This window comes from Hyperolius riggenbachi, chromosome 3 (assembly GCF_040937935.1).
Source record: "Hyperolius riggenbachi isolate aHypRig1 chromosome 3, aHypRig1.pri, whole genome shotgun sequence".
NCBI classification, from domain to species: Eukaryota; Metazoa; Chordata; class Amphibia; order Anura; family Hyperoliidae; genus Hyperolius; species Hyperolius riggenbachi.
The window spans coordinates 483,662,803-483,687,994 of record NC_090648.1 but is presented as its reverse complement, the minus strand read 5'-3'; the positions used below and the strand labels follow the sequence as shown (position 1 = coordinate 483,687,994).

The 25,192-nt window shown below is 50.0% G+C and overlaps 1 protein-coding gene across 1 annotated transcript in view; it reads left to right on the top strand.

Annotated features, from left to right (window-relative positions):
* CD9 (CD9 molecule) overlaps positions 1-25,192 on the top strand; it is a 93,564-nt gene that overhangs the window by 65,435 nt on the left and 2,937 nt on the right. The window contains exons 4-6 of the mRNA XM_068273054.1: positions 6,053-6,127; positions 10,535-10,636; positions 20,039-20,128. Of these exons, the coding sequence (XP_068129155.1) occupies positions 6,053-6,127; positions 10,535-10,636; positions 20,039-20,128 (267 nt within the window). The remainder of the gene's footprint in view (positions 1-6,052; positions 6,128-10,534; positions 10,637-20,038; positions 20,129-25,192) is intronic.

Genomic DNA, 25,192 nt, shown 5'->3' with positions numbered 1-25,192 from the left:
CGGCTCTCCCCGACGCTGGCCACGCTTGGGGGGGGGGGGGGGGGGGGGGTCGCCTGCGCCTCCCCCTCCGGGGTGTCGCTGTGGTTCCCAGGCAGTGAGAGAGCCTGGGACCCTGTGGTCCCCCCGGTTGTATAAAAGGGGGGCATTGGGAATCCTCCCCGTGGCGCTCCTGGATAGTGCTTGCGAATTTTCGCCTCGAAAATCCCGTTTTCGTTTTTTGGCGAATTTTCACGAAAATCCTCAGAAATATTCGCGTTTTCGACCAGCATCGAAAATTCATTGTATGCGGATGCTTATGCCCTTATGCGGAAAAATGTCCACAATAATCCGCATGGAAATTCAATCTATGCGGACGTTTATACCGAAAATTGCCCGCAATAATGCGCAAGAAACGTCTCTGAATGCGGGCGCTAATGCCCTTATGTGGAAAATGTCCGCAATCATACGCAAGTAATGCGAAAATGACTGGCCTTAGGCGAAAATTAACGTGAAAAAATTAGATGGAAAATTTGCCTGTCAAAACGAAATTAGGCGAAAATTCGGTAAAAATTTATCGAAACAAATTTTTGCATTTTCGCTCATCACTGGCATGTAGCAGGGCGGCCGCTTTGCAGTATTGGTTTTTTGACCCTGCATAGTTTGGCATGCAAAAGCAAATGCATATTTGCATGAGCATTGCCTCATGAATAGCCAATTAGGCCAGATTTGCAAAGCCAGACTTGCTAGGGTAGGCCTCTTTTCCACGGACAGTTGATAGGCAGTAACATGCCTCTCAAACTCTTACAACTGCTCACTACTGCCTGGTAACTGCTTGCTGCTGCCTGGTAACTGCTTGCTGCTGCCTGGTAACTGCTTGCTGCTGCCTGGTAACTGCTTGCTGCTGCCTGGTAACTGCTTGCTGCTGCCTGGTAACTGCTTGCTGCTGCCTGGTAACTGCTTGCTGCTGCCTGGTAACTGCTTGCTGCTGCCTGGTAACTGCTTGCTGCTGCCTGGTAACTGCTTGCTGCTGCCTGGTAACTGCTTGCTGCTGCCTGGTAACTGCTTGCTGCTGCCTGGTAACTGCTTGCTGCTGCCTGGTAACTGCTTGCTGCTGCCTGGTAACTGCTTGCTGCTGCCTGGTAACTGCTTGCTGCTGCCTGGTAACTGCTTGCTGCTGCCTGGTAACTGCTTGCTGCTGCCTGGTAACTGCTTGCTGCTGCCTGGTAACTGCTTGCTGCTGCCTGGTAACTGCTTGCTGCTGCCTGGTAACTGCTTGCTGCTGCCTGGTAACTGCTTGCTGCTGCCTGGTAACTGCTTGCTGCTGCCTGGTAACTGCTTGCTGCTGCCTGGTAACTGCTTGCTGCTGCCTGGTAACTGCTTGCTGCTGCCTGGTAACTGCTTGCTGCTGCCTGGTAACTGCTTGCTGCTGCCTGGTAACTGCTTGCTGCTGCCTGGTAACTGCTTGCTGCTGCCTGGTAACTGCTTGCTGCTGCCTGGTAACTGCTTGCTGCTGCCTGGTAACTGCTTGCTGCTGCCTGGTAACTGCTTGCTGCTGCCTGGTAACTGCTTGCTGCTGCCTGGTAACTGCTTGCTGCTGCCTGGTAACTGCTTGCTGCTGCCTGGTAACTGCTTGCTGCTGCCTGGTAACTGCTTGCTGCTGCCTGGTAACTGCTTGCTGCTGCCTGGTAACTGCTTGCTGCTGCCTGGTAACTGCTTGCTGCTGCCTGGTAACTGCTTGCTGCTGCCTGGTAACTGCTTGCTGCTGCCTGGTAACTGCTTGCTGCTGCCTGGTAACTGCTTGCTGCTGCCTGGTAACTGCTTGCTGCTGCCTGGTAACTGCTTGCTGCTGCCTGGTAACTGCTTGCTGCTGCCTGGTAACTGCTTGCTGCTGCCTGGTAACTGCTTGCTGCTGCCTGGTAACTGCTTGCTGCTGCCTGGTAACTGCTTGCTGCTGCCTGGTAACTGCTTGCTGCTGCCTGGTAACTGCTTGCTGCTGCCTGGTAACTGCTTGCTGCTGCCTGGTAACTGCTTGCTGCTGCCTGGTAACTGCTTGCTGCTGCCTGGTAACTGCTTGCTGCTGCCTGGTAACTGCTTGCTGCTGCCTGGTAACTGCTTGCTGCTGCCTGGTAACTGCTTGCTGCTGCCTGGTAACTGCTTGCTGCTGCCTGGTAACTGCTTGCTGCTGCCTGGTAACTGCTTGCTGCTGCCTGGTAACTGCTTGCTGCTGCCTGGTAACTGCTTGCTGCTGCCTGGTAACTGCTTGCTGCTGCCTGGTAACTGCTTGCTGCTGCCTGGTAACTGCTTGCTGCTGCCTGGTAACTGCTTGCTGCTGCCTGGTAACTGCTTGCTGCTGCCTGGTAACTGCTTGCTGCTGCCTGGTAACTGCTTGCTGCTGCCTGGTAACTGCTTGCTGCTGCCTGGTAACTGCTTGCTGCTGCCTGGTAACTGCTTGCTGCTGCCTGGTAACTGCTTGCTGCTGCCTGGTAACTGCTTGCTGCTGCCTGGTAACTGCTTGCTGCTGCCTGGTAACTGCTTGCTGCTGCCTGGTAACTGCTTGCTGCTGCCTGGTAACTGCTTGCTGCTGCCTGGTAACTGCTTGCTGCTGCCTGGTAACTGCTTGCTGCTGCCTGGTAACTGCTTGCTGCTGCCTGGTAACTGCTTGCTGCTGCCTGGTAACTGCTTGCTGCTGCCTGGTAACTGCTTGCTGCTGCCTGGTAACTGCTTGCTGCTGCCTGGTAACTGCTTGCTGCTGCCTGGTAACTGCTTGCTGCTGCCTGGTAACTGCTTGCTGCTGCCTGGTAACTGCTTGCTGCTGCCTGGTAACTGCTTGCTGCTGCCTGGTAACTGCTTGCTGCTGCCTGGTAACTGCTTGCTGCTGCCTGGTAACTGCTTGCTGCTGCCTGGTAACTGCTTGCTGCTGCCTGGTAACTGCTTGCTGCTGCCTGGTAACTGCTTGCTGCTGCCTGGTAACTGCTTGCTGCTGCCTGGTAACTGCTTGCTGCTGCCTGGTAACTGCTTGCTGCTGCCTGGTAACTGCTCGCTGCTGCCTGGTAACTGCTCGCTGCTGCCTGGTAACTGCTCGCTGCTGCCTGGTATCTGCTCGCTGCTGCCTGGTATCTGCTCGCTGCTGCCTGGTAACTGCTCGCTGCTGCCTGGTAACTGCTCGCTGCTGCCTGGTATCTGCTCGCTGCTGCCTGGTATCTGCTCGCTGCTGCCTGGTAACTGCTCGCTGCGCACACAGCTCAACAGTCCGTGGAAAAGAAGCCTAAAACTTGGTGATTGAGCACGCATACATTTTCTCATGCAAAGTACTTCTTCTTCTTGCTCGAAGGTTGAGGCACTTACTCTATTATATATATAGATAGATATATCTGCATGTTTTTCTTCAGTGATGCGTTATAACTTGTAATAATGGGTGCCTATCTGTGTGTACAGAACACTCTGCTCCATTGAAGTGTTACGGCCTTTATTGTTGTAACCCTAATTTCTTGATCTATTTCTTCATCTTTTTATTTGAAAATAAAAGTTTTATTACAAAAAAATAGTGTTACGGCCTACCTTGTTCAGGACCACACCTGTACCCCCACTAGTTTGTAGGCCGTGGCAGTCCTGAATGGACGCCTCAGCTGAATGTCCTCTAGAGTTTCCAAACCCTGTCCTCAAGGCCCACCAACATTACGCTTTGTAGGAAACCACACACAATCACAGGTGGAGTGATTAGTGTTGCAGCAGAGCTGATTAACCATTAAAGCCTTCTGGGCATAGAAGCTACGCCCAAAAGGCCATGTGTGCTCCCGACCGTGGATCGTTAGCTCAGGAATCAATGAATTGGGACATGGTGCCCGATCACGGATTCCTTTCCTGGCAAAAAAAGCGACTGCTTCTTTTGAAAGCCTTGATTTTTCTGCCTCTTACATCCCCCCCTACCTCCCTCTAAGCGTACATGTTACGCTTAGAGTGACGACATGTAAAAAAACTTAAGGTTGCCATCTTGTGGCCAAAAAGTAAAACTACATCCACATGTAAAAAAAAAATAAACACATTTACATAAGATAAAATTACTATTTACATCCCACCCTCCCAAAAATACCCAAATAAAATGTTTAAAAAAATTTCAATAAAAAAAAAAAAAATGTACCTAAGGGTCTAAACGTTTTAAATATTCATGTTAAGATTAAATATTTCTATTTTTTTTTATTATTATAAGCTTGTAAATAGTGATGGATGCAAAACAGAAAAAATGCACTTTTATTTCCAAATAAAATATTGTCGCCATACATTGGGATAGGGGCATCATTTAACCATTTCCGCCGCCCGGACGTGAAGCTCACGTCCGGGTGGCAGGTCTGCAGCGCTCCCACGCTTGGGCGCGATCGCGGGCGCGCCCCCGCATCCCCGCTGTGCCGCCCGGTAGCCCTGGGATCAGTGAAAGGGAACATGGTTCCCGATCACCGATCCCTTTCCCCCGCAGAAAAACCGAAGCGCTCACCTGTGAGGCTTCAGTTCTTCTGCCCGGAGAGAGTTCCGCATCGCCCTTGTACTTCCGCTTAGCAGGAAGTACAAGGATGGGAAAAAAAAAAATGAAGGTGGCCATCTTGTGGCCAAATAGTAAAACTACAGCTACACATATTTTACATCACAATTTACACAGATAACAACATTAAAAATTAACTGTTTATGCCCCACACCAAAATATTCCCCAAATAAAAATTTTAATGGAAAAAAAAACAAACATTACAATAAAAATAAATAAAAAGACATAAATAGTTACCAAAGGGTCTGAACTTTTTAAATATGCATTTGAAGGGGGTATACTACAAACATTTTTTAAATTATAAGCTTGTAAATAGTGATGAACGCAAAACGGAAACAATGCACCTTTATTTCCAAATAAAATATTGTCGCCATACATTATGATAGGGACAAAATTTAAATGGTATAATAACCGAGACATACGAGCAAATAAAATACATAGGTTTTAATTATGGTAGCGTGGATTATTTTAAAGCTATAAAGGCCGAAAACTGAGAAATAATGAATTTTTTCCATTTTTTTCTTATTAATCCTGTTAAAATGCATTTACGGTAAAGTGGCTCTTAGCAAAATTTACCACCCACAGAAAGCCTTATTAGTGGCGGAAAAAACAAGATATAGATCAATAAATTGTGATAAGTAGTGATAAAGTTATTAGCAAATGAATGGGAGGTGAAAATTGCTCCGATGCATAAGGTGAAAAATCCCCGCGGGCTGAAATGGTTAAATGGTGTAATACCCGGGTCTATTAGGCAAATACAATACGGTGGTTTTAATTAAAGTAGCTCTTAGCAAAATGTACCACCCAAAGAATGCCTAATTGGTGGCAGAAAAAACAAGCTATAGGTCAGTTCATTGTGATAAGTAGTGATAAAGTTATAGGCTAATGAATGGGAGGTGAACATTGCTCAGATGCATAAACTGAAAACGACTGAAGGCTGAAGTGGTTAACTACCTCTATGGATTTATACAAAACATGCAGTGTTGGTGGGCCTTGAGGACAGGGTTGGGGAACACTGCACTAAAGAGATGTTTGACCTGTAGTGATTTTTGAACTTTTAGGGCTCGTTTCCATTTGTGCGTTGTGGATTGGTTGCAGATTTCCACATTAATGAAATCGCATGCGGATGCGAGTTCGCATGCGGTTGTATGCTAATTTTCATGCAAATTCTTATCCAATTTCGCATGGCATACTGTGTATGCGAATTTAACCATGTCGGTGCCTGTGTGCTTTTCTATTGGTTCCATGCTAAATCGGATGCAAATTTGCATACCAAAACCGCAGTTGAATTTCCTATTAAAATACATTGTACGCGAATCGCATAGCAGTATGCGAATTCTGATGGCTCTGCCGTGCAGATTTTTTTCTGCACAGAAAAAATGCGAACGAATCATGACAAGTGGAAACAGTCCCATCCACTTGTATTGTCTATGCGAATCTGCCTGCGGGAAATGGGCCCTTATATTGCTCAGTGGAGTGTGTGTTTTGGAACGCTTTGTCTATATGAATAATCTACTCAATAACATTTTCCTCCCACAGTTCTTTGCTTTCCTTCTGGTCATTTTCGCCATCGAAATTGCCGCTGGCATCTGGGGATTCGTGAACAAGGACAAGGTGGGTCGTCATAATGCGCCTAAAACTCTCCTCATAATGGGTGCTGTAGTGGCTAGCATTCTCCTCCTGCAGCACTAGAGTCCTGGGTCTCTGTCTCGGCCTGGTCAGTATCTGCATAGAGTCTGTATGTTCTTCCTGTGCCTGCGTGGGTTTCCTCCCCCTTTCCAAAACATACTGGAAAGTTATTTAGAATACCTCAAAATGTACTCTGTAAAGTGCTGCAGAAGATGTCAGTGCTATATAAATACATCATAATATGGAACGACAGTAGACTATGACTATGGTAGGATTAGATTGTGAGCTCTTCTGAGAACAGTCAGTGACATGACTGTGTACTCTGTAATGTGCTGCAGAAGGTGTCAGTGCTATATAAATAATAATAATATAGTAGCACATTAGATTATGACTATGGTAGGATTAGACTGTGAGCTCCTCTGAGGACAGTAAGTCACATGACAATGTACTCTGTAACGTGCTGCAGAAGGTGTCAGTGCTATATAAATAATATAGTACGACATTAGACTGTGGCAGGATTACGTTGTTAGCTCCTCTGAGGACAGTCAGGCCCGGTTCACATCTGCCTTTTTTTTACGGAATGTATACTGTTCAATCGGAACGGATGTGAAAGGATCCAATGTTAACCTATTGGACTGTTCACATGCGACCGGTTGTACGCATACGTTCCGTTCCCCAGACCTAAATAATGCAGCAGACCCTAATTTTCCAGACCGTTATGCCCAGCGGAATGGAATCGGGCAAAAAATGCTGTTGCATTGGGGCAATGGAGAACGGACCGTTTCTTCTCACTAGTGAAGAAACTGACCGTTCCACTGGGGATATGGCAATGTGGGGACGCGAACCTGAGCTGCGGTAGGGTGAGGGGAGGGTGCAGCAGCTGGGCGGGTGGGAGAGCGAGAGTAACTGGGCCTTAAAGTGAATGTTTACCGGTTAAAAAAAGAAAAAGTCAGATACTCACCTAAGGAGAGGGAAGGCTCGCTCCTAATGAGCCTTCCCTCTCCTCTCCCGGTGCCCAGTCCCGCGCAGGATCCCCCGTGGCAGTATTCGACCAGTTCGGTCAAATACTGCCACTTCCGCATGCCGAAGGGACCTTTCGGGAGCACTCGGGCTCCCGATGACGCGGCCGCTCCATACTACGCATGCGCGAGCGCCCTCTATGACGCGCTCGCGCGTACGTAGTATGGAGCGGCCCGTCTTCATACTACGCATGCGCGAGCGCCCTCTATGACGCGCTCGCGCATACGTAGTATGGAGCGGCCCGTCTTCAGAAGCCCGAGTGCTCCCGAAGACCTCCGAAGTTCCTGCGGCGGCGGACGCGAACGGGGGAGCGGGAGAGGAGAGTGAAGGCTCATTAGGACCTAACCTTCCCTCTCCTTAGGTGAGTATCTGACTTATTCTTTTTTTTAACCGGTACCCATTGGCTTTAAATACATACCTAAAAGGCCGGCAGTAGAGTCTACCGTCGTCTTCCACATCATGTGACTAGTCACATGACGCTCTGTGTAATCACAGCGCAAGAAGAGGAAGCCTTTGCCACTGCCATTAGGTATATATTTGCTGGCAAACTGAGTGGAAACCGATCCATTGGTGATCGGATCAGTTTTCACAATCCGTTTGCCAATGTGCACAGAGCCATCTGGATCCAGTAAAGCGGAGACCGGATCTGCTCACCAGATACATTTGGCTCATATTTTCTAATGTGAACCGGGCCTTAGTGACATGACTATGTACTCTGTAAAGTGCTGCAGGAGATATTAGTGCTATATCATTGCATAATAATAATGATAGGACATTATACTAGGACTGTGGTAGGGATTAGAGTGTGAGCTCTTTTGAGGGCAGTCAATGACATGACTGCACTCTGTAAAGCAGGGCTGTGGAGGCGGTACAAAAATCTTCCAACTCTGACTCCAGGTATCCAAAATGCCTCAGACGCCTCGACTCGGACCCCTTGGTCTAATACTTACCAGGGCTGTGGATTTTCTCCAAAAATCATCTGACTCCCAACTCAGTTTATGAAATCAGACTCCAAGTATCCAAAATTGCTCCGACTCCTCGACTCCTGCTGTAAAGTGCTGCAGGAGATGTCAGTGCTATATAAATACATAAAAATAATATGATAAGACATTAATACTATGACTATGGTAGAATTCGACTTCGAGCTCCTCTGAGGACAGTCAGTGACATGACTATGTGCTCTGCAAAGACTAGGTGGGAGCATGCTGATGACTGGATGTTTTATAGTTTTTGTAGCAATTGTTACTACATTATAATCACATTATAGTAAACTCTGATAGCGTAAACATTTGGGTATAGTAAACTAAATGTCCAGGTCCCGACCAAGCACCATTATATGGGAGTAACGCCTGGTATAGGAAACTCTGATATAATAGAACTTCTGCTATAGTAAACATGTTTTTTGGCTGCTGTGGTAATATGTATCCGGCTATAGTGGAAAGTGGGCGGGAGCATGTCATACGTCAGTCAGAAACCAATGAGACGTGGTCAGTGGGCGGGGCTGGCAGCCACTGGCAGCTTGCTCACAATCTGCACACTACTCTGGGCCTATGTGGAAAAACACCAGCTGGTGAGACCTAAGCTTCCTGTGTAAGCTACAGTATCATCCAGGCTGCACAGACTTGTGGGTAGAGGAGCACACTATCAGTACTGTACCTACATTAACTGGTGAGACCTATGCTTCCAGTGCAAGCTGTTGCATGACTATTGCATGCAAATCCCTGCATATTGAACACTGTACATTGGGATTTAGCTTAGACACTGTCTGTGCTCTCTTGTTAAAGCATTGAAAAAAAGGACTCCCAATATTGACTTAGGAAACCCTACTATGGTATACTTTGTGCTTGAGTAGGACCATTTCTGATATAGTAAACGACTCGTATAGTAGGGATGGTCGGAATGCCAATTTCCGATTCCGCGGTAAATCCGCATTCCGTCATGTACCAATTACCGAGTCCGCTTTCCGCTACCAATTTCCGCATTCCAGTGCGGAATTTCCGCCGGAAATCATGGAAATTCTGCCCGACTTTAACATCGATTTTCTCAAAAACTATAAGGTCTTTTTGAAAAATTGTTTTTGCATCTTGTTCAGAAGATTCTGTTTAATAAACCGTAAAAATGTGGTGTTTCTAGGACTTACGGGGGCTTTGCTATTAACCGCTAAAGTCGGCGGATTTTTACTGTAATGTAAAATGCAGAAAATAGGCAGATGAAGATTTTCTGCATTTTACATTACAGTAAAAATCCGCCGACTTTAGCGGTTAATAGCAAAGCCCCCTTAAAGGGACACTGTAGGGGGGTCGGGGGAAAATGAGTTGAACTTACCCGGGGCTTCTAATGGTCCCCCGCAGGCATCCTGTGCCCGTGCAGCCGCTCACCGATGCTCCAACCCCGCCTCCGGTTCACTTCTGGAATTTCAGACTTTAAAGTCTGAAAACCACTGCACCTGCGTTGCGGTGTCCTCACTCCCCCTGATGTCACTAGGAGCATACGGTGCAGGCACAGACCATACTGGGCCTGCGCCGTGCGCTCCTGGTGACATCAGCGGGAGTTTGGACACGGCAACGCGGGCACAGAGGTTTTTAGACTTTAAAGTCTGAAATTCCAGGAGTGAACCGGAGGCGGGGCCGGAGCATCTGTGAGTGGCTGTGCGGGCACAGGATGTCTGCGGGGGACCATTACAAGCCACGGGTAAGTTCAACTAATTTTCCGCTGCCCCCCCCCCCCCGACAGTATCCCTTTAAGTCCTAGAAACACCAAATTTTCAGGGTTTATTAAACTGAATCTTGTGAATAAGATGCAAAAAAAGTTTTCAAAAAGACCTTCTAGTTTTTGAAAAGAACGATGTTAAAGTCGGGTGGAAAGCCGCCTACGGCACTTGCATTACCGATTTATGCATTCCGATGCGGAAATGCAATTTCCGTTCGGAATTTCGGAAATTGCATTTCCGCGGAATCCGAGTGAGCATCCCTATCGTATAGTAAACCGCTTTATCCGGTCGCTTGAAGCTTACTATAGAGAGGCGCTACACCTGCTACTGCTGGAATTCTGTTTTGTCCCCACTTTATTGCCTGATGAAGCGGGCTCGGCCTGCGAAACGCGTTGCACTTTTGGGGTACCATATAATAAATGTGATTACTATTATAAAGACAGTCTTTCGTGTCTGCTTTATGGAGGTAAGTCCACCACTTCCTCCAAGCAAATTTTAAAAATTTTTATCCACTTTTATCCTGCTGGCGCCTCTGTTCTCCTACTGCCTTACTATAGAGAGATTCTACTGTATTGGTGTGGACAGCAAGGGAGGAGGGGTTAATTACACAATCTTAGATTATCACTTAAACATGTCACCTGCTTGCCTCTTCTCTTCCGTAGATTATAAACGAATTGAAGGGCGTTTATTCCACCACCTATGAACGATACCTCCAGACCAAGGATAACGCTCTGAAGGAGACCCTGAAAACCATCAATTACGCCGTATGTTTATTTTATTGACTTTGTTTAATTGTGGATGAATATATGTATCTGTTCGAGATATCACTGGGGGGGGGGGGGGGTGAGAGACTGCTGAAAAACTGCTAACCAACTTGATCAGATTGATGGGATCGATCTATTTTTTTTTTATCAATTACATCAATCTGATCAAATCACTCTTGCGCGCGCACACACACACTCTCACTCTTGCGCGCGCGCACACACACTCTCACTCTTGCGCGCGCGCGCACACACACTCTCACTCTTGCGCGCGCGCACACACACTCTCACTCTTGCGCGCGCGCACACACACTCTCACTCTTGCGCGCGCGCGCACACACACTCTCACTCTTGCGCGCGCGCGCACACACACTCTCACTCTTGCGCGCGCGCACACACACTCTCACTCTTGCGCGCGCGCACACACACTCTCACTCTTGCGCGCGCGCACACACACTCTCACTCTTGCGCGCGCGCACACACACTCTCACTCTTGCGCGCGCGCACACTCTCTCACTCTTGCGCGCACGCACATACACACTCTCTCACTCTTGCGCGCGCACACACACTCTCTCACTGTTGCGCGCGCGCACACACACTCTCACTCTTGCGTGCGCGTGCACACTCTCTCACTCTTGCGCGCGCGCACACACACTCTCTCACTCTTGCGCGCGCGCACACACACACTCTCTCACTCTTGCGCGCGCGCACACACACTCTCTCACTCTTGCGCGCGCACACACACTCTCTCACTCTTGCGCGCGCACACACACTCTCTCACTCTTGAAAAACTGCTAACCAACTTGATCAGATTGATGGGATCGATCTATTTTTTTTTTATCAATTACATCAATCTGATCAAATCACTCTTGCGCGCGCACACACACACTCTCACTCTTGCGCGCGCGCACACACACTCTCACTCTTGCGCGCGCGCGCACACACACTCTCACTCTTGCGCGCGCGCACACACACTCTCACTCTTGCGCGCGCGCACACACACTCTCACTCTTGCGCGCGCGCGCACACACACTCTCACTCTTGCGCGCGCGCACACACACTCTCACTCTTGCGCGCGCGCACACACACTCTCACTCTTGCGCGCGCGCACACACACTCTCACTCTTGCGCGCGCGCACACACACTCTCACTCTTGCGCGCGCGCACACTCTCTCACTCTTGCGCGCACGCACATACACACTCTCTCACTCTTGCGCGCGCACACACACTCTCACTCTTGCGTGCGCGTGCACACTCTCTCACTCTTGCGCGCGCGCACACACACTCTCTCACTCTTGCGCGCGCGCACACACACTCTCTCACTCTTGCGCGCGCGCACACACACTCTCTCACTCTTGCGTGCGCGTGCACACTCTCTCACTCTTGCGTGCGCGTGCACACTCTCTCACTCTTGCGTGCGCGTGCACACTCTCTCACTCTTGCGTGCGCGTGCACACTCTCTCACTCTTGCGCGCGCGTGCACACTCTCTCACTCTTGCGCGCGCGTGCACACTCTCTCACTCTTGCGCGCGCGTGCACACTCTCTCACTCTTGCGCGCGCGTGCACACTCTCTCACTCTTGCGCGCGCGTGCACACTCTCTCACTCTTGCGCGCGCGTGCACACTCTCTCACTCTTGCGCGCGCGTGCACACTCTCTCACTCTTGCGCGCGCACGCACACACTCTCTCACTCTTGCGCGCGCGCGCACACACACTCTCTCACTCTTGCGCGCGCGCGCACACACACTCTCTCTCTTGCGCGCGCGCGCACACACACTCTCTCACTCTTGCGCGCGCGCGCGCACACACTCTCTCACTCTTGCGCGCGCACACACACTCTCTCACTCTTGCGCGCGCACACACACTCTCTCACTCTTGCGCGCGCACACACACTCTCTCACTCTCACACGTATGTTTATTTTATTGACTTTGTTTAATTGTGGATGAATATATGTATCTGTTCGAGATATCACTGGGGGGGGGGGTGAGAGACTGCTGAAAAACTGCTAACCAACTTGATCAGATTGATGGGATCGATCTATTTTTTTTTTATCAATTACATCAATCTGATCAAATCACTCTTGCGCGCGCACACACACACTCTCACTCTTGCGCGCGCGCACACACTCTCACTCTTGCGCGCGCGCGCACACACTCTCACTCTTGCGCGCGCGCGCACACACTCTCACTCTTGCGCGCGCGCGCACACACTCTCACTCTTGCGCGCGCGCGCACACACTCTCACTCTTGCGCGCGCGCGCACACACACTCTCACTCTTGCGCGCGCGCGCACACACACTCTCACTCTTGCGCGCGCGCACACACACTCTCACTCTTGCGCGCGCGCGCACACACACTCTCACTCTTGCGCGCGCGCACACACACTCTCACTCTTGCGCGCGCGCACACACACTCTCACTCTTGCGCGCGCGCACACACACTCTCACTCTTGCGCGCGCGCACACACTCTCTCACTCTTGCGCGCGCGCACACACTCTCTCACTCTTGCGCGCACGCACATACACACTCTCTCACTCTTGCGCGCACGCACATACACACTCTCTCACTCTTGCGCGCGCACACACACTCTCTCACTGTTGCGCGCGCGCACACACTCTCACTCTTGCGTGCGCGTGCACACTCTCTCACTCTTGCGCGCGCGCACACACACTCTCTCACTCTTGCGCGCGCGCACACACACTCTCTCACTCTTGCGCGCGCGCACACACACTCTCTCACTCTTGCGTGCGCACACACACTCTCTCACTCTTGCGCGCGCACACACACACTCTCTCACTCTTGCGCGCGCACACACACTCTCTCACTCTTGCGTGCGCGTGCACACTCTCTCACTCTTGCGTGCGCGTGCACACTCTCTCACTCTTGCGTGCGCGTGCACACTCTCTCACTCTTGCGCGCGCGTGCACACTCTCTCACTCTTGCGCGCGCGTGCACACTCTCTCACTCTTGCGCGCGCACGCACACACTCTCTCACTCTTGCGCGCGCGCGCACACACACTCTCTCACTCTTGCGCGCGCGCGCGCGCGCACACACACTCTCTCACTCTTGCGCGCGCACACACACTCTCTCACTCTTGCGCGCGCACACACACTCTCTCACTCTTGCGTGCGCGTGCACACTCTCTCACTCTTGCGTGCGCACACACACTCTCTCACTCTTGCGCGCGCGCGCACACTCTCTCACTCTTGCGTGCGCGTGCACACTCTCTCACTCTTGCGTGCGCGTGCACACTCTCTCACTCTTGCGTGCGCGTGCACACTCTCTCACTCTTGCGTGCGCGTGCACACTCTCTCACTCTTGCGTGCGCGTGCACACTCTCTCACTCTTGCGTGCGCGTGCACACTCTCTTGCGCGCGCGCGTGCACACACTCTTGCGCGCGCGCGTGCACACACTCTCACTCTTGCGCGCGCGCGCACACACACTCTCTCACTCTTGCGTGCGCGTGCACACTCTCTCACTCTTGCGTGCACGTGCACACTCTCTCACTCTTGCGTGCGCGTGCACACTCTCTCACTCTTGCGTGCGCGCACACACTCTCACTCTTGCGCGCGCGCGCACACACACTCTCTCACTCTTGCGTGCGCGTGCACACTCTCTCACTCTTGCGTGCGCGTGCACACTCTCTCACTCTTGCGTGCGCACGCACACTCTCTCACTCTTGCGCGCGCGCACACACACTCTCTCACTCTTGCGTGCGCGTGCACACTCTCTCACTCTTGCGTGCGCGTGCACACTCTCTCACTCTTGCGTGCGCGTGCACACTCTCTCACTCTTGCGTGCGCGTGCACACTCTCTCACTCTTGCGTGCGCGTGCACACTCTCTCACTCTTGCGTGCGCGTGCACACTCTCTCACTCTTGCGCGCGCGCACACACACTCTCTCTCTTGCGCGCGCGCGCACACACACTCTCTCACTCTTGCGTGCGCGTGCACACTCTCTCACTCTTGCGTGCACACTCTCTCACTCTTGCGTGCGCGTGCACACTCTCTCACTCTTGCGTGCGCGTGCACACTCTCTCACTCTTGCGCGCGCACGCACACTCTCTCACTCTTGCGTGCGCGTGCACACTCTCTCACTGTTGCGTGCGCGTGCACACTCTCTCACTGTTGCGTGCGCGTGCACACTCTCTCACTCTTGCGTGCGCGTGCACACTCTCTCACTCTTGCGTGCGCGTGCACACTCTCTCACTCTTGCGTGCGCGAGCACACTCTCTCACTCTTGCGTGCGCGTGCACACTCTCTCACTCTTGCGTGCGCGTGCACACTCTCTCACTCTTGCGTGCGCGTGCACACTCTCTCACTCTTGCGCGCGCACGCACACTCTCTCACTCTTGCGCACGCACACTCTCTCACTCTTGCGTGCGCGTGCACACTCTCTCACTGTTGCGTGCGCGTGCACACTCTCTCACTGTTGCGTGCGCGTGCACACTCTCTCACTCTTGCGTGCGCGTGCACACTCTCTCACTCTTGCGTGCGCGTGCACACTCTCTCACTCTTGCGCGCGCACGCACACTCTCTCACTCTTGCGTGCGCGTGCACACTCTCTCACTCTTGCGTGCGCGTGCACACTCTCTCACTCTTGCGTGCGCGTGCACACTCTCTCACTCTTGCGTGCGCGTGCACACTCTCTCACTCTTGCGTGCGCGTGCACACTCTCTCACTCTTGCGTGCGCGTGCACACTCTCTCACTCTTGCGTGCGCGTGCACACTCTCTCACTCTTGCGCGCGCGCGTGCACACTCTCTCACTCTTGCGCGCGCGCGTGCACACACTCTCTCACTCTTGCGCGCGCGCGCACACACACTCTCTCACTCTTGCGTGCGCGTGCACACTCTCTCACTCTTGCGTGCACACTCTCTCACTCTCACTCTTGCGTGCACACTCTCTCACTCTTGCGTGCGCGTGCACACTCTCTCACTCTTGCGTGCGCGTGCACACTCTCTCACTCTTGCGCGCGCGTGCACACTCTCTCACTCTTGCGTGCGCGTGCACACTCTCTCACTGTTGCGTGCGCGTGCACACTCTCTCACTGTTGCGTGCGCGTGCACACTCTCTCACTCTTGCGTGCGCGTGCACACTCTCTCACTCTTGCGTGCGCGTGCACACTCTCTCACTCTTGCGTGCGCGAGCACACTCTCTCACTCTTGCGTGCGCGTGCACACTCTCTCACTCTTGCGTGCGCGTGCACACTCTCTCACTCTTGCGTGCGCGTGCACACTCTCTCACTCTTGCGCGCGCACGCACACTCTCTCACTCTTGCGCACGCACACTCTCTCACTCTTGCGTGCGCGTGCACACTCTCTCACTGTTGCGTGCGCGTGCACACTCTCTCACTGTTGCGTGCGCGTGCACACTCTCTCACTCTTGCGTGCGCGTGCACACTCTCTCACTCTTGCGTGCGCGTGCACACTCTCTCACTCTTGCGCGCGCACGCACACTCTCTCACTCTTGCGTGCGCGTGCACACTCTCTCACTCTTGCGTGCGCGTGCACACTCTCTCACTCTTGCGTGCGCGTGCACACTCTCTCACTCTTGCGTGCGCGTGCACACTCTCTCACTCTTGCGTGCGCGTGCACACTCTCTCACTCTCACTCTTGCGTGCGCGTGCACACTCTCTCACTCTTGCGTGCGCGTGCACACTCTCTCACTCTTGCGTGCGCGTGCACACACTCTCACTCTTGCGTGCGCACACACACTCTCACTCTTGCGCGCGCGCACACACACACACTCACTCGCTCACGCACTCTCTCGCTCTCTCGCTCACGCACTCTCTCGATCACTCGCTCACGCACTCTCTCGCTCACGCACTCTCTCGCTCACGCGCTCTCTCGCTCTCTCGCTCACGCACTCTCTCGCTCTCTCTCTCGCTCACGCACGTGTGTGTGTGTGTGTAGATAGATAGATAGATAGATAGATAGAGTGAGTTCAGAGGGATCAGCAGCTATCATAGTCCAATTGATCCGTATGTGCACGCAACTGGGGTGGCCCAATTCCCACAGGAACAGATGAGAATAAAGCAAAGAGTTGCAGCACACTTGCTCTTTTTATTGAGCTCACACAAGTTATATATATAGGCAGACAGTTTCAGCTTTCCCCAGCCTTTATCAACACTCACTCACTCACTCACTCACTCACTCACTCACTCACTCACTCACTCTGCAAAAGTACTCGGTCTCCTTGAAGTTTTCCACATTTTGTCATGTTAATGCCACAAACATGAATAAAGTTTATTGGAATGCCACATAAAAGACCAACACAAAGTGGTGTACAAATGAGAAGTGGATCGAAAATCATACATGATTCCAAACATTTTTACAAATAACTGCAAAGTGGGGTGTGCGTAATTATTCGGCCCTTTAATATTTCTGACTATCTGAATGTGAGGAGTCATCCCCACACAGCAGCAACTTACTCTCAGCTAATTGGGGCGCCACGGTTTCTATTTTGAAAATTGTTTTGTTTTAAACCATTCCATTGTTGCCCTGGCTTTATGTTTAGGGTCGTTGTCCTGCTGGAAGGTGAACCTCCGCCCCAGTCTCAAGTCCTTTGCAGTCTCCAAGCAGTTTTCTTCCAAGTTTGCCCTGTATTTGGCTCCATCCATCTTCCCATCAACTCTGACCAGCTTCCCCGTCCCTGCTGAAGAGATGCACACCCCCCCCCCCCCCCCCCCCCCCCCCCGAGAATGATGCTGCCACTACCATATTTGACAGTGGGGATGGTGTGTTCAGAGTGATGTGCAGTGTTAGTTTTCCGCCACACATAGCATTTTGGCCAAAAAGTTCAATTTTGGTCTCATCTGACCAGAGCACCTTCTTCCACATGGTTGCTGTGTCCCCCACATGGCTTGTGGCAAACTGCAAACGGCACTTCTTATGCTTTTCTGTTAGCAATGGCTTTCTTCTTGCCACTCATCCATAAAGGCTAACTTTGTACAGTGCATGACTAATAGTTGTCCTATGGACAGATTCCCCCACCTGAGCTGTAGATCTCTGCAGCTCGTCCAGAGTCACCATGGGCCTCTTGACTGCATTTCTGATCAGCGCTCTCCTTGTTCGGCCTGTGAGTTTAGGTGGACGGCATTGTCTTGGTAGGTTTACAGTTGTGCCATACTCCTTCCATTTCTGAATGATCGCTTGAACAGTGCTCCGTGGGATGTTCAAGGCTTTGGAAATCTTTTTGTAGCCTAAGCCTGCTTTAAATTTCTCAATAACGTTATCCCTGACCTGTCTGGTGTGTTCTTTGAACTTCACGGTGTTGTTGCTCCCAATATTCTCTTAGACAACCTCTGAGGCCGTCACAAAGCAGCTGTATTTGTACTGACATTAGATTACACACAGGTGCACTCTATTTAGTCATTAGCACTCATCAGGCAATGTCTAATGGCAACTGACTGCACTCAGACCAAAGGGGGCTGAATAATTACGCATACCCCACTTTGCAGTTATTTGTAAAAAAAATAAATGTTTGGACTCGTATGATTTTTGTTCCACTTCTCTCGTGTACACCACTTTGTATTGGTCTATCACGTGGAATTCCAATACAATTGATTCATGTTTGTGGCAGTAATATGACAAAATGTGGGAAAACCTCAAGGGGGCCGAATACTTTTGCAAACTGTATGTATGTATCTGTGTACACACACACACACACACACACACGTACACACACACGTACACACACACACGTACACACACACGTACACACACACACGTACACACACACACACGTACACACACACACACGTACACACACACACACGTACACACACACACACGTACACACACACACGTACACACACACACGTACACACACACGTACACACACACACGTACACACGTACACACACACACGTACACACACACACGTACACACACACACGTACACACACACACACACGTACACACACACACGTACGTACACACACACGTACGTACACACACACACACACACGTACACACACACACACACGTACACACACACGTACACGTACACACACACGTACACGTGCACACACACGTACACGTGCACACACACGTGTACACACACACACACACACGTACACACACACACGTACACACACGTACACACACACACGTACACACACACACGTACACACACACACACACGTACACACACGTACACACACGTACACACACACACGTACACACACACACACACACACACACACACACACACACGTACACACACACACACGTACACACACACACACGTACACACACACACACACGTACACACACACACACACGTACACACACACACACACGTACACACACACACACACGTACACACACACACGTACACACACACACGTACACACACACACACACACACGTACACACACACGTGCACACACACGTACACGTGCACACACACGTACACACACACACACGTACACACACACACGTACACACACACACGTACACACACACACGTACACACACACACACACACGTACACACACACACGTACACACACGTACACACACACACACACGTACACACACACACGTACACACACACACGTACACACACACACGTACACACACACGTACACACACACACACGTACACACACACACACGTACACACACACACACGTGTACACACACACACACACACACACGTACACACACACACACACACACGTACACACACGTACACACACGTACACACACGTACACACACGTACACACGTACACACACGTACACACACACGTACACACACACACACACGTACACAAACACACACACACGTACACACACGTACACACACACGTACACACACACACACACGTACACAAACACACACACACGTACACACACACACACACACACGTACACACACGTACACACACGTACACACACGTACACACACGTACACACACGTACACACACACGTACACACACGTACACACGTACACACACACGTACACACACACGTACACACACACACACACGTACACACACACACACACACACACGTACACAAACACACACACACGTACACAAACACACACACACGTACACACACACGTACACACACGTACACACACGTACACACACGTACACACACGTACACACACGTACACACACACACGTACACACACACGTACACACACACGTGTACACACACACGTACACACACACGTGTACACACACACGTACACACACACGTGTACACACACACGTACACACACACGTACACACACACACACACACGTACACACACACACTACACGTACACACACACGTACACGTTTGGGCCTTTTTATCGTGTCTTTTCACACCTGTGCTGATTAGCAGTTTGTTCATGTACTCATTTGAATGCGCTGATTAACTGGCCTTTTTCTCCTTTTGCCTTGCAGTTGGATTGCTGTGGCAAATATGGAGGTCTTGCAGATAAACTAATTGGGGACACTTGCCCTGGCGATACACTGACAGCTTTGAGCAAACCGGTACGTCCACCGCCTCCTCTCCTGATTTACAAATGACTGCATGTCTGTGCCTCATGCATTTCACTGCTAGAGGATTTCCTGAGTACATTTCAAGCAGATGGACATAAAATACGCTTTTTAAATGCTGGACACATTAAAAAAAAAAAAGTTTAATATTGCTCAGTATTTAGTGTAGATATACCTCAAATAGCGTATAGATAGTAAATTAGCTGTGGTGTATGCTGATCTCTGCTACCCCCGTATGTACAGTATACTGTATTTTTCGGACCACAAGACGCTCCGGACCATAAGACACACCTAGGTGTAGAAGACAAAACCAGAAAAAAAAAATCTAAACCTGGTGGTCAGTGGTGCAGGGTTGTCTACTGGAGTTTTACACTACAATATTGTGTTGCAAGCTTGAGCTGTACAGGGTAAGAATAAGTACACACTTTCAAGCAATATGTTACTAGGTAGATTGTAGTGTCTGCTACACTGCACAGATCCCCAGCAGACACTTTGGTTGCAGGGCTGAGCAGACACAGATTTTAACCCTCTGCTTTCTTAGCACTCCTCACAGCAATTAGGATAGAACATGACTCTCACAGGTCCAAGCAGAACCAGAACACAGATTCTATAGATTTGCATTTTGTAGTGTGTTGTATATGTTTGTAGCTTGTTGGATTGTATACTACAGCATTATAATACACATCAGTTCATACAGGAAAAATGAGATCCAGATTTTATCAGGCTATATGAGTATCACTATACTCTTAGTGTAGAAACTTAAAGTGGAATATGACCCAGAATTTCTTCTTTGCTCTAAAAGATTATTTACAGCATATAATATACTAACACAATGGCCTCAATTCACTAAGATCATGCTGGAGATAAGGCAAGAGAAAACTTTCCTCCACATAAGAGAGAGTTATCTTATCTGTTCATTCCTTAGGTTACCTCCTCTGTAGTTAAGTTACCTCCTCTGTAGTTAAGTTACCTCCTCTGTAGTTAAGTTACCTCCTCTGTAGTTAAGTTACCTCCTCTGTAGTTAAGTTACCTCCTCTGTAGTTAAGTTACCTCCTCTGTAGTTAAGTTACCTCCTCTGTAGTTAAGTTACCTCCTCTGTAGTTAAGTTACCTCCTCTGTAGTTAAGTTACCTCCTCTGTAGTTATTTTCACATGCAGTTAATAAACAGCCTGCCTTTAACTCTGGAGTTATTTTAAGGATTGAAGAGTTAACTTAAAGACAGAAGAGTTAACTTTAGGTTTGCCTGAGGTTAAATGTTTTCTGAATACTACATGCCTTATCACCATGGTAACAACTCTAGAAGAGTTATTAAAGACAGGAGATTAGCTTAGTGAATTGAGGCCATTGTTTTTTTTTTTTTTTTTTTTTTTTTTTTTTTTTTTAGTAAAACAGCATTCAAAGGGTTACATCACAGGGCAGACTTTTTCTTCTGCAGGGAGAACCCACATCCAAACTGCTTATAATCTTATCTTGTGTACACATTCTTTACTTGATACATTTATGTAAACATTCTCTGGCTGTGCAGGATTTCAGCTGACGAATGCTGAAGTATAAACGGATCAGAAATAACTGCTGGCAGCATTTACAACAGAATGACAACAGTTATAAATAAAATGCACCAGCAGCTTTTAAAATAAAATTAACTGAACTTTGGGAAGTTATAATATCTAAATGAATATTAATACTTGTGCACAAAAGCAAATATGATAATTGTATGGGTTATAAAAAGTAGGAAAACAAATTTTTGTTGAAAATTTTTGTCAGTTTTAAACCGCTTTAAAGGGACACTTAAAGAGACTCTGTAACATGAAAAAGATCCCCTGGGGGGTACTCACCTCGGGTGGGGGAAGCCTCCGGATCCCAATGAGGCTTCCCACGCCGTCCTGCGTCCCACGGGGGTCTCGCTGCAGCCCTCTGAACGGCCGGCGACTGTGCCGACTGTAATTTCAATATTTACCTTTGCTGGCTCCAGCGGGGGCGCTGTGGCTGCTTTCCTCTCCGAACTACACGGAAATTCCCGATCTCAGTCGGGTCCGCTCTACTGCGCAGGCGCCGGAAACTTGCGCCTGCGCAGTAGAGCAGACCCGACGGCGATCGGGTATTTCCGTGTAGTTCAGAGCGCCTGCGCAGGAGCCAGGAAGGTAAATATTACGTCACGGCTGGCTGCAGCAAGACCCCCGTGGGACAGAGGACTGCGTGGGAAGCATCATTAGGATCCGGAGGCTTCCCCCACCCGAGGTGAGTACCCCCCAGGGGATTTTTTGAGGTTACAGATCCTCTTTAAGCCAGGAAAAAAAATTGAGTTTTACTCACCTGGGGCTTCTACCAGCCCCCTGCAGCAGTCCTGTGCCCTCGCTGCCACTCACTCATCCTCTGGTCCCCCGCTGCCAGTTAGTTTCGTTTTTGCCGACAGGCCCGTCAGGACTGGCCATGCGTACCTTTTTCTGCATTCCCGACTGTAATTAGCGCTATTGCGGGCTGCAACGCGTACAAAAATACGCGTTGCAGCCCGCAATAGCGCTAATTACAGTCGGGAATGCAGAAAAAGGTACGCATGGCCAGTCCTGACGGGCCTGTCGCAAAAACGAAACTAGCTGGCTGCGGGGGACCAGAGGATGAGTGAGTGGCTGCGAGGGCACAGGACTGCTGCAGGGGGCTGGTAGAAGCCCCAGGTGAGTAAAACGCATTTTTTTTTTCTGGTTTAAGGTTCACTTTAAGCAGCACAGGGCAATACAAATGCACACTTTCAAACAGTATGTTGCTGGGTGAATTGTAATGTCTGTTGCAATGCACAGATCTGCAGCTGGCACCTAATTACCAGGCTGGTTAGACACACTGATCTTCAAACAGATTATTGTACAGATAAAGTTTGATACCTACATTTCTGTTGGTGATTATACAGGAAATTATAGAGAAGAGAAAGTTTCAGCCAAAGAAGATTGCTGTTTGAAAGCTGCTGTTAGGGCTGGTGCACACCGAGCGGGTTTTTCGGCGTTGCGGCTGCGGATACGCTTGGTCAATGTATCTCAATGGGGTGGTTCACACCAGAGCGAGAGGCGTTTTGCAGAAACGCATACTCCCGGGTTGAGGCAATTTTTGGATTGCGGAGGCGTTTCTGCCTCTAATGTAAAGTATAGAAAAAACGCGAACCGCTCTGAAAAACGGCACTTCAGAGCGGTTTGCCAGACGGTTTTTGTTACAGTAGCTGTTCAGTAACAACTTTACTGTAGCAATATCTGAAATCTACTACACCAAAAACGCTTCACAAAACCGCAAAATGCTAGCTGAAACGCAGCAGAAAAAGAAGAAAAAGCGTTTCAAAATCTGCTAGCATTTTGCGGATCTGCTAGCGGGTTTTGGTGTGCACCGGGCCTTAGAGCTGGTTCTGTGTGTGCACCGGGCCTTAGAGCTGGTTCTGTGTGTGCACCGGGCCTTAGAGCTGGTTCTGTGTGTGCACCGGGCCTTAGAGCTGGTTCTGTGTGTGCATCGGGCCTTAGAGCTGGTTCTGTGTGTGCACCGGGCCTTAGAGCTGGTTCTGTGTGTGCACCGAGCCTTAGAGCTGGTTCTGTGTGTGCATCGGGCCTTAGAGCTGGTTCTGTGTGTGCACCGGGCCTTAGAGCTGGTTCTGTGTGTGCACCGGGCCTTAGAGCTGGTTCTGTGTGTGCACCGGGCCTGAGGGCTGGAACCCACAAGAGCGTTTTTTTGAGCGTTTTTTTGAGCATTTTGGCAGCGCTGCGATACGCTAGCGTTTTGCCAAAACGCTCAGCTGATGTTAATGGATGGGGCAACTTCCACAGGAGCGTTTGCGTTACCCAGAAACGCAAACGCAGGACATGCAGCATTTTGGGAGCGTTAGCGCTTCAATGTAAAGTATGGAAACGCTAGCAGAAACGCTCAGCAAAACCTAAACTGAGCGGTTTTGCTAGCGTTTTGCGGTTCAGCACACTGTAACAACATTAAAAATAATTCACAGGACCAATCAGGATAAAAACGCAAAACGCTACACAACCGCTGAGCAAAAAAATACAATGTTGCAAAACGCGACCGCAAACGCGCATGAATCCACTTGCAAACCGCTCAGACAAAACTCTAGCGGTAGCGTTTTGCGTTTGCTGTTTTCAGTGGGTTCCAGGCCTGAGAGCTGGTTCTGTGTGTGCACCAGGCCTGAGAGCTGGTTCTGTATGTGCACCAGGCCTTAGAGCTGGTTCTGTGTGTGCACCGGGCCTTAGAGCTAGTTCTGTGTGTGCACCGGGCCTTAGAGCTGGTTCTGTGTGTGCACCGGGCCTTAGAGCTGGTTCTGTGTGTGCACCGGGCCTTAGAGCTGGTTCTGTGTGTGCACCGGGCCTTAGAGCTGGTTCTGTGTGTGCACCGGGCCTTAGAGCTGGTTCTGTGTGTGCACCGGGCCTTAGAGCTGGTTCTGTGTGTGCACCGGGCCTTAGAGCTGGTTCTGTGTGTGCACCGGGCCTTAGAGCTGGTTCTGTGTGTGCACCGGGCCTTAGAGCTGGTTCTGTGTGTGCACCGGGCCTTAGAGCTGGTTCTGTGTGTGCACAGACTACAGGAATGACAAGCTTTCTTCTCGTCGGCAATGTACCAAATAGAGCCAGGCTGACTGAGATAAGATTTATTACAGCTGAAACATTTCTGATTATATTGGAATGCTTGCTATTGCAGGGTCAGGTTGCAGGCTGCATAATAATGTGTTTGATAAATCCTCAGATTAATTGCAACTGATTAGTTAATATGGTCAATGCAAATCTAATCCCGCTGTTTTTGACTGGCCCATTTCCAAGATTCATACAATTTACATTAAACCCGGACTGATTAACATATCAATGTCCATCTCTAATATCTAGTGATTAGCAAACCGTCCATGAGGAGGGGGTTGTGGAGAGTGCTGGACCCTCCCAGATTTACATGTAGCAGAGGTTTTTTTTTTTTTGTTTTATTTGAGCTTATGGACTGATGATTTTCAGCAATAGAAAGATATTTAAAGCGAACCTTTAATCAAGTAAAAAAAATGAGATTTACTCACCTGGGGCTTCCCTCAGCCACCAGCAG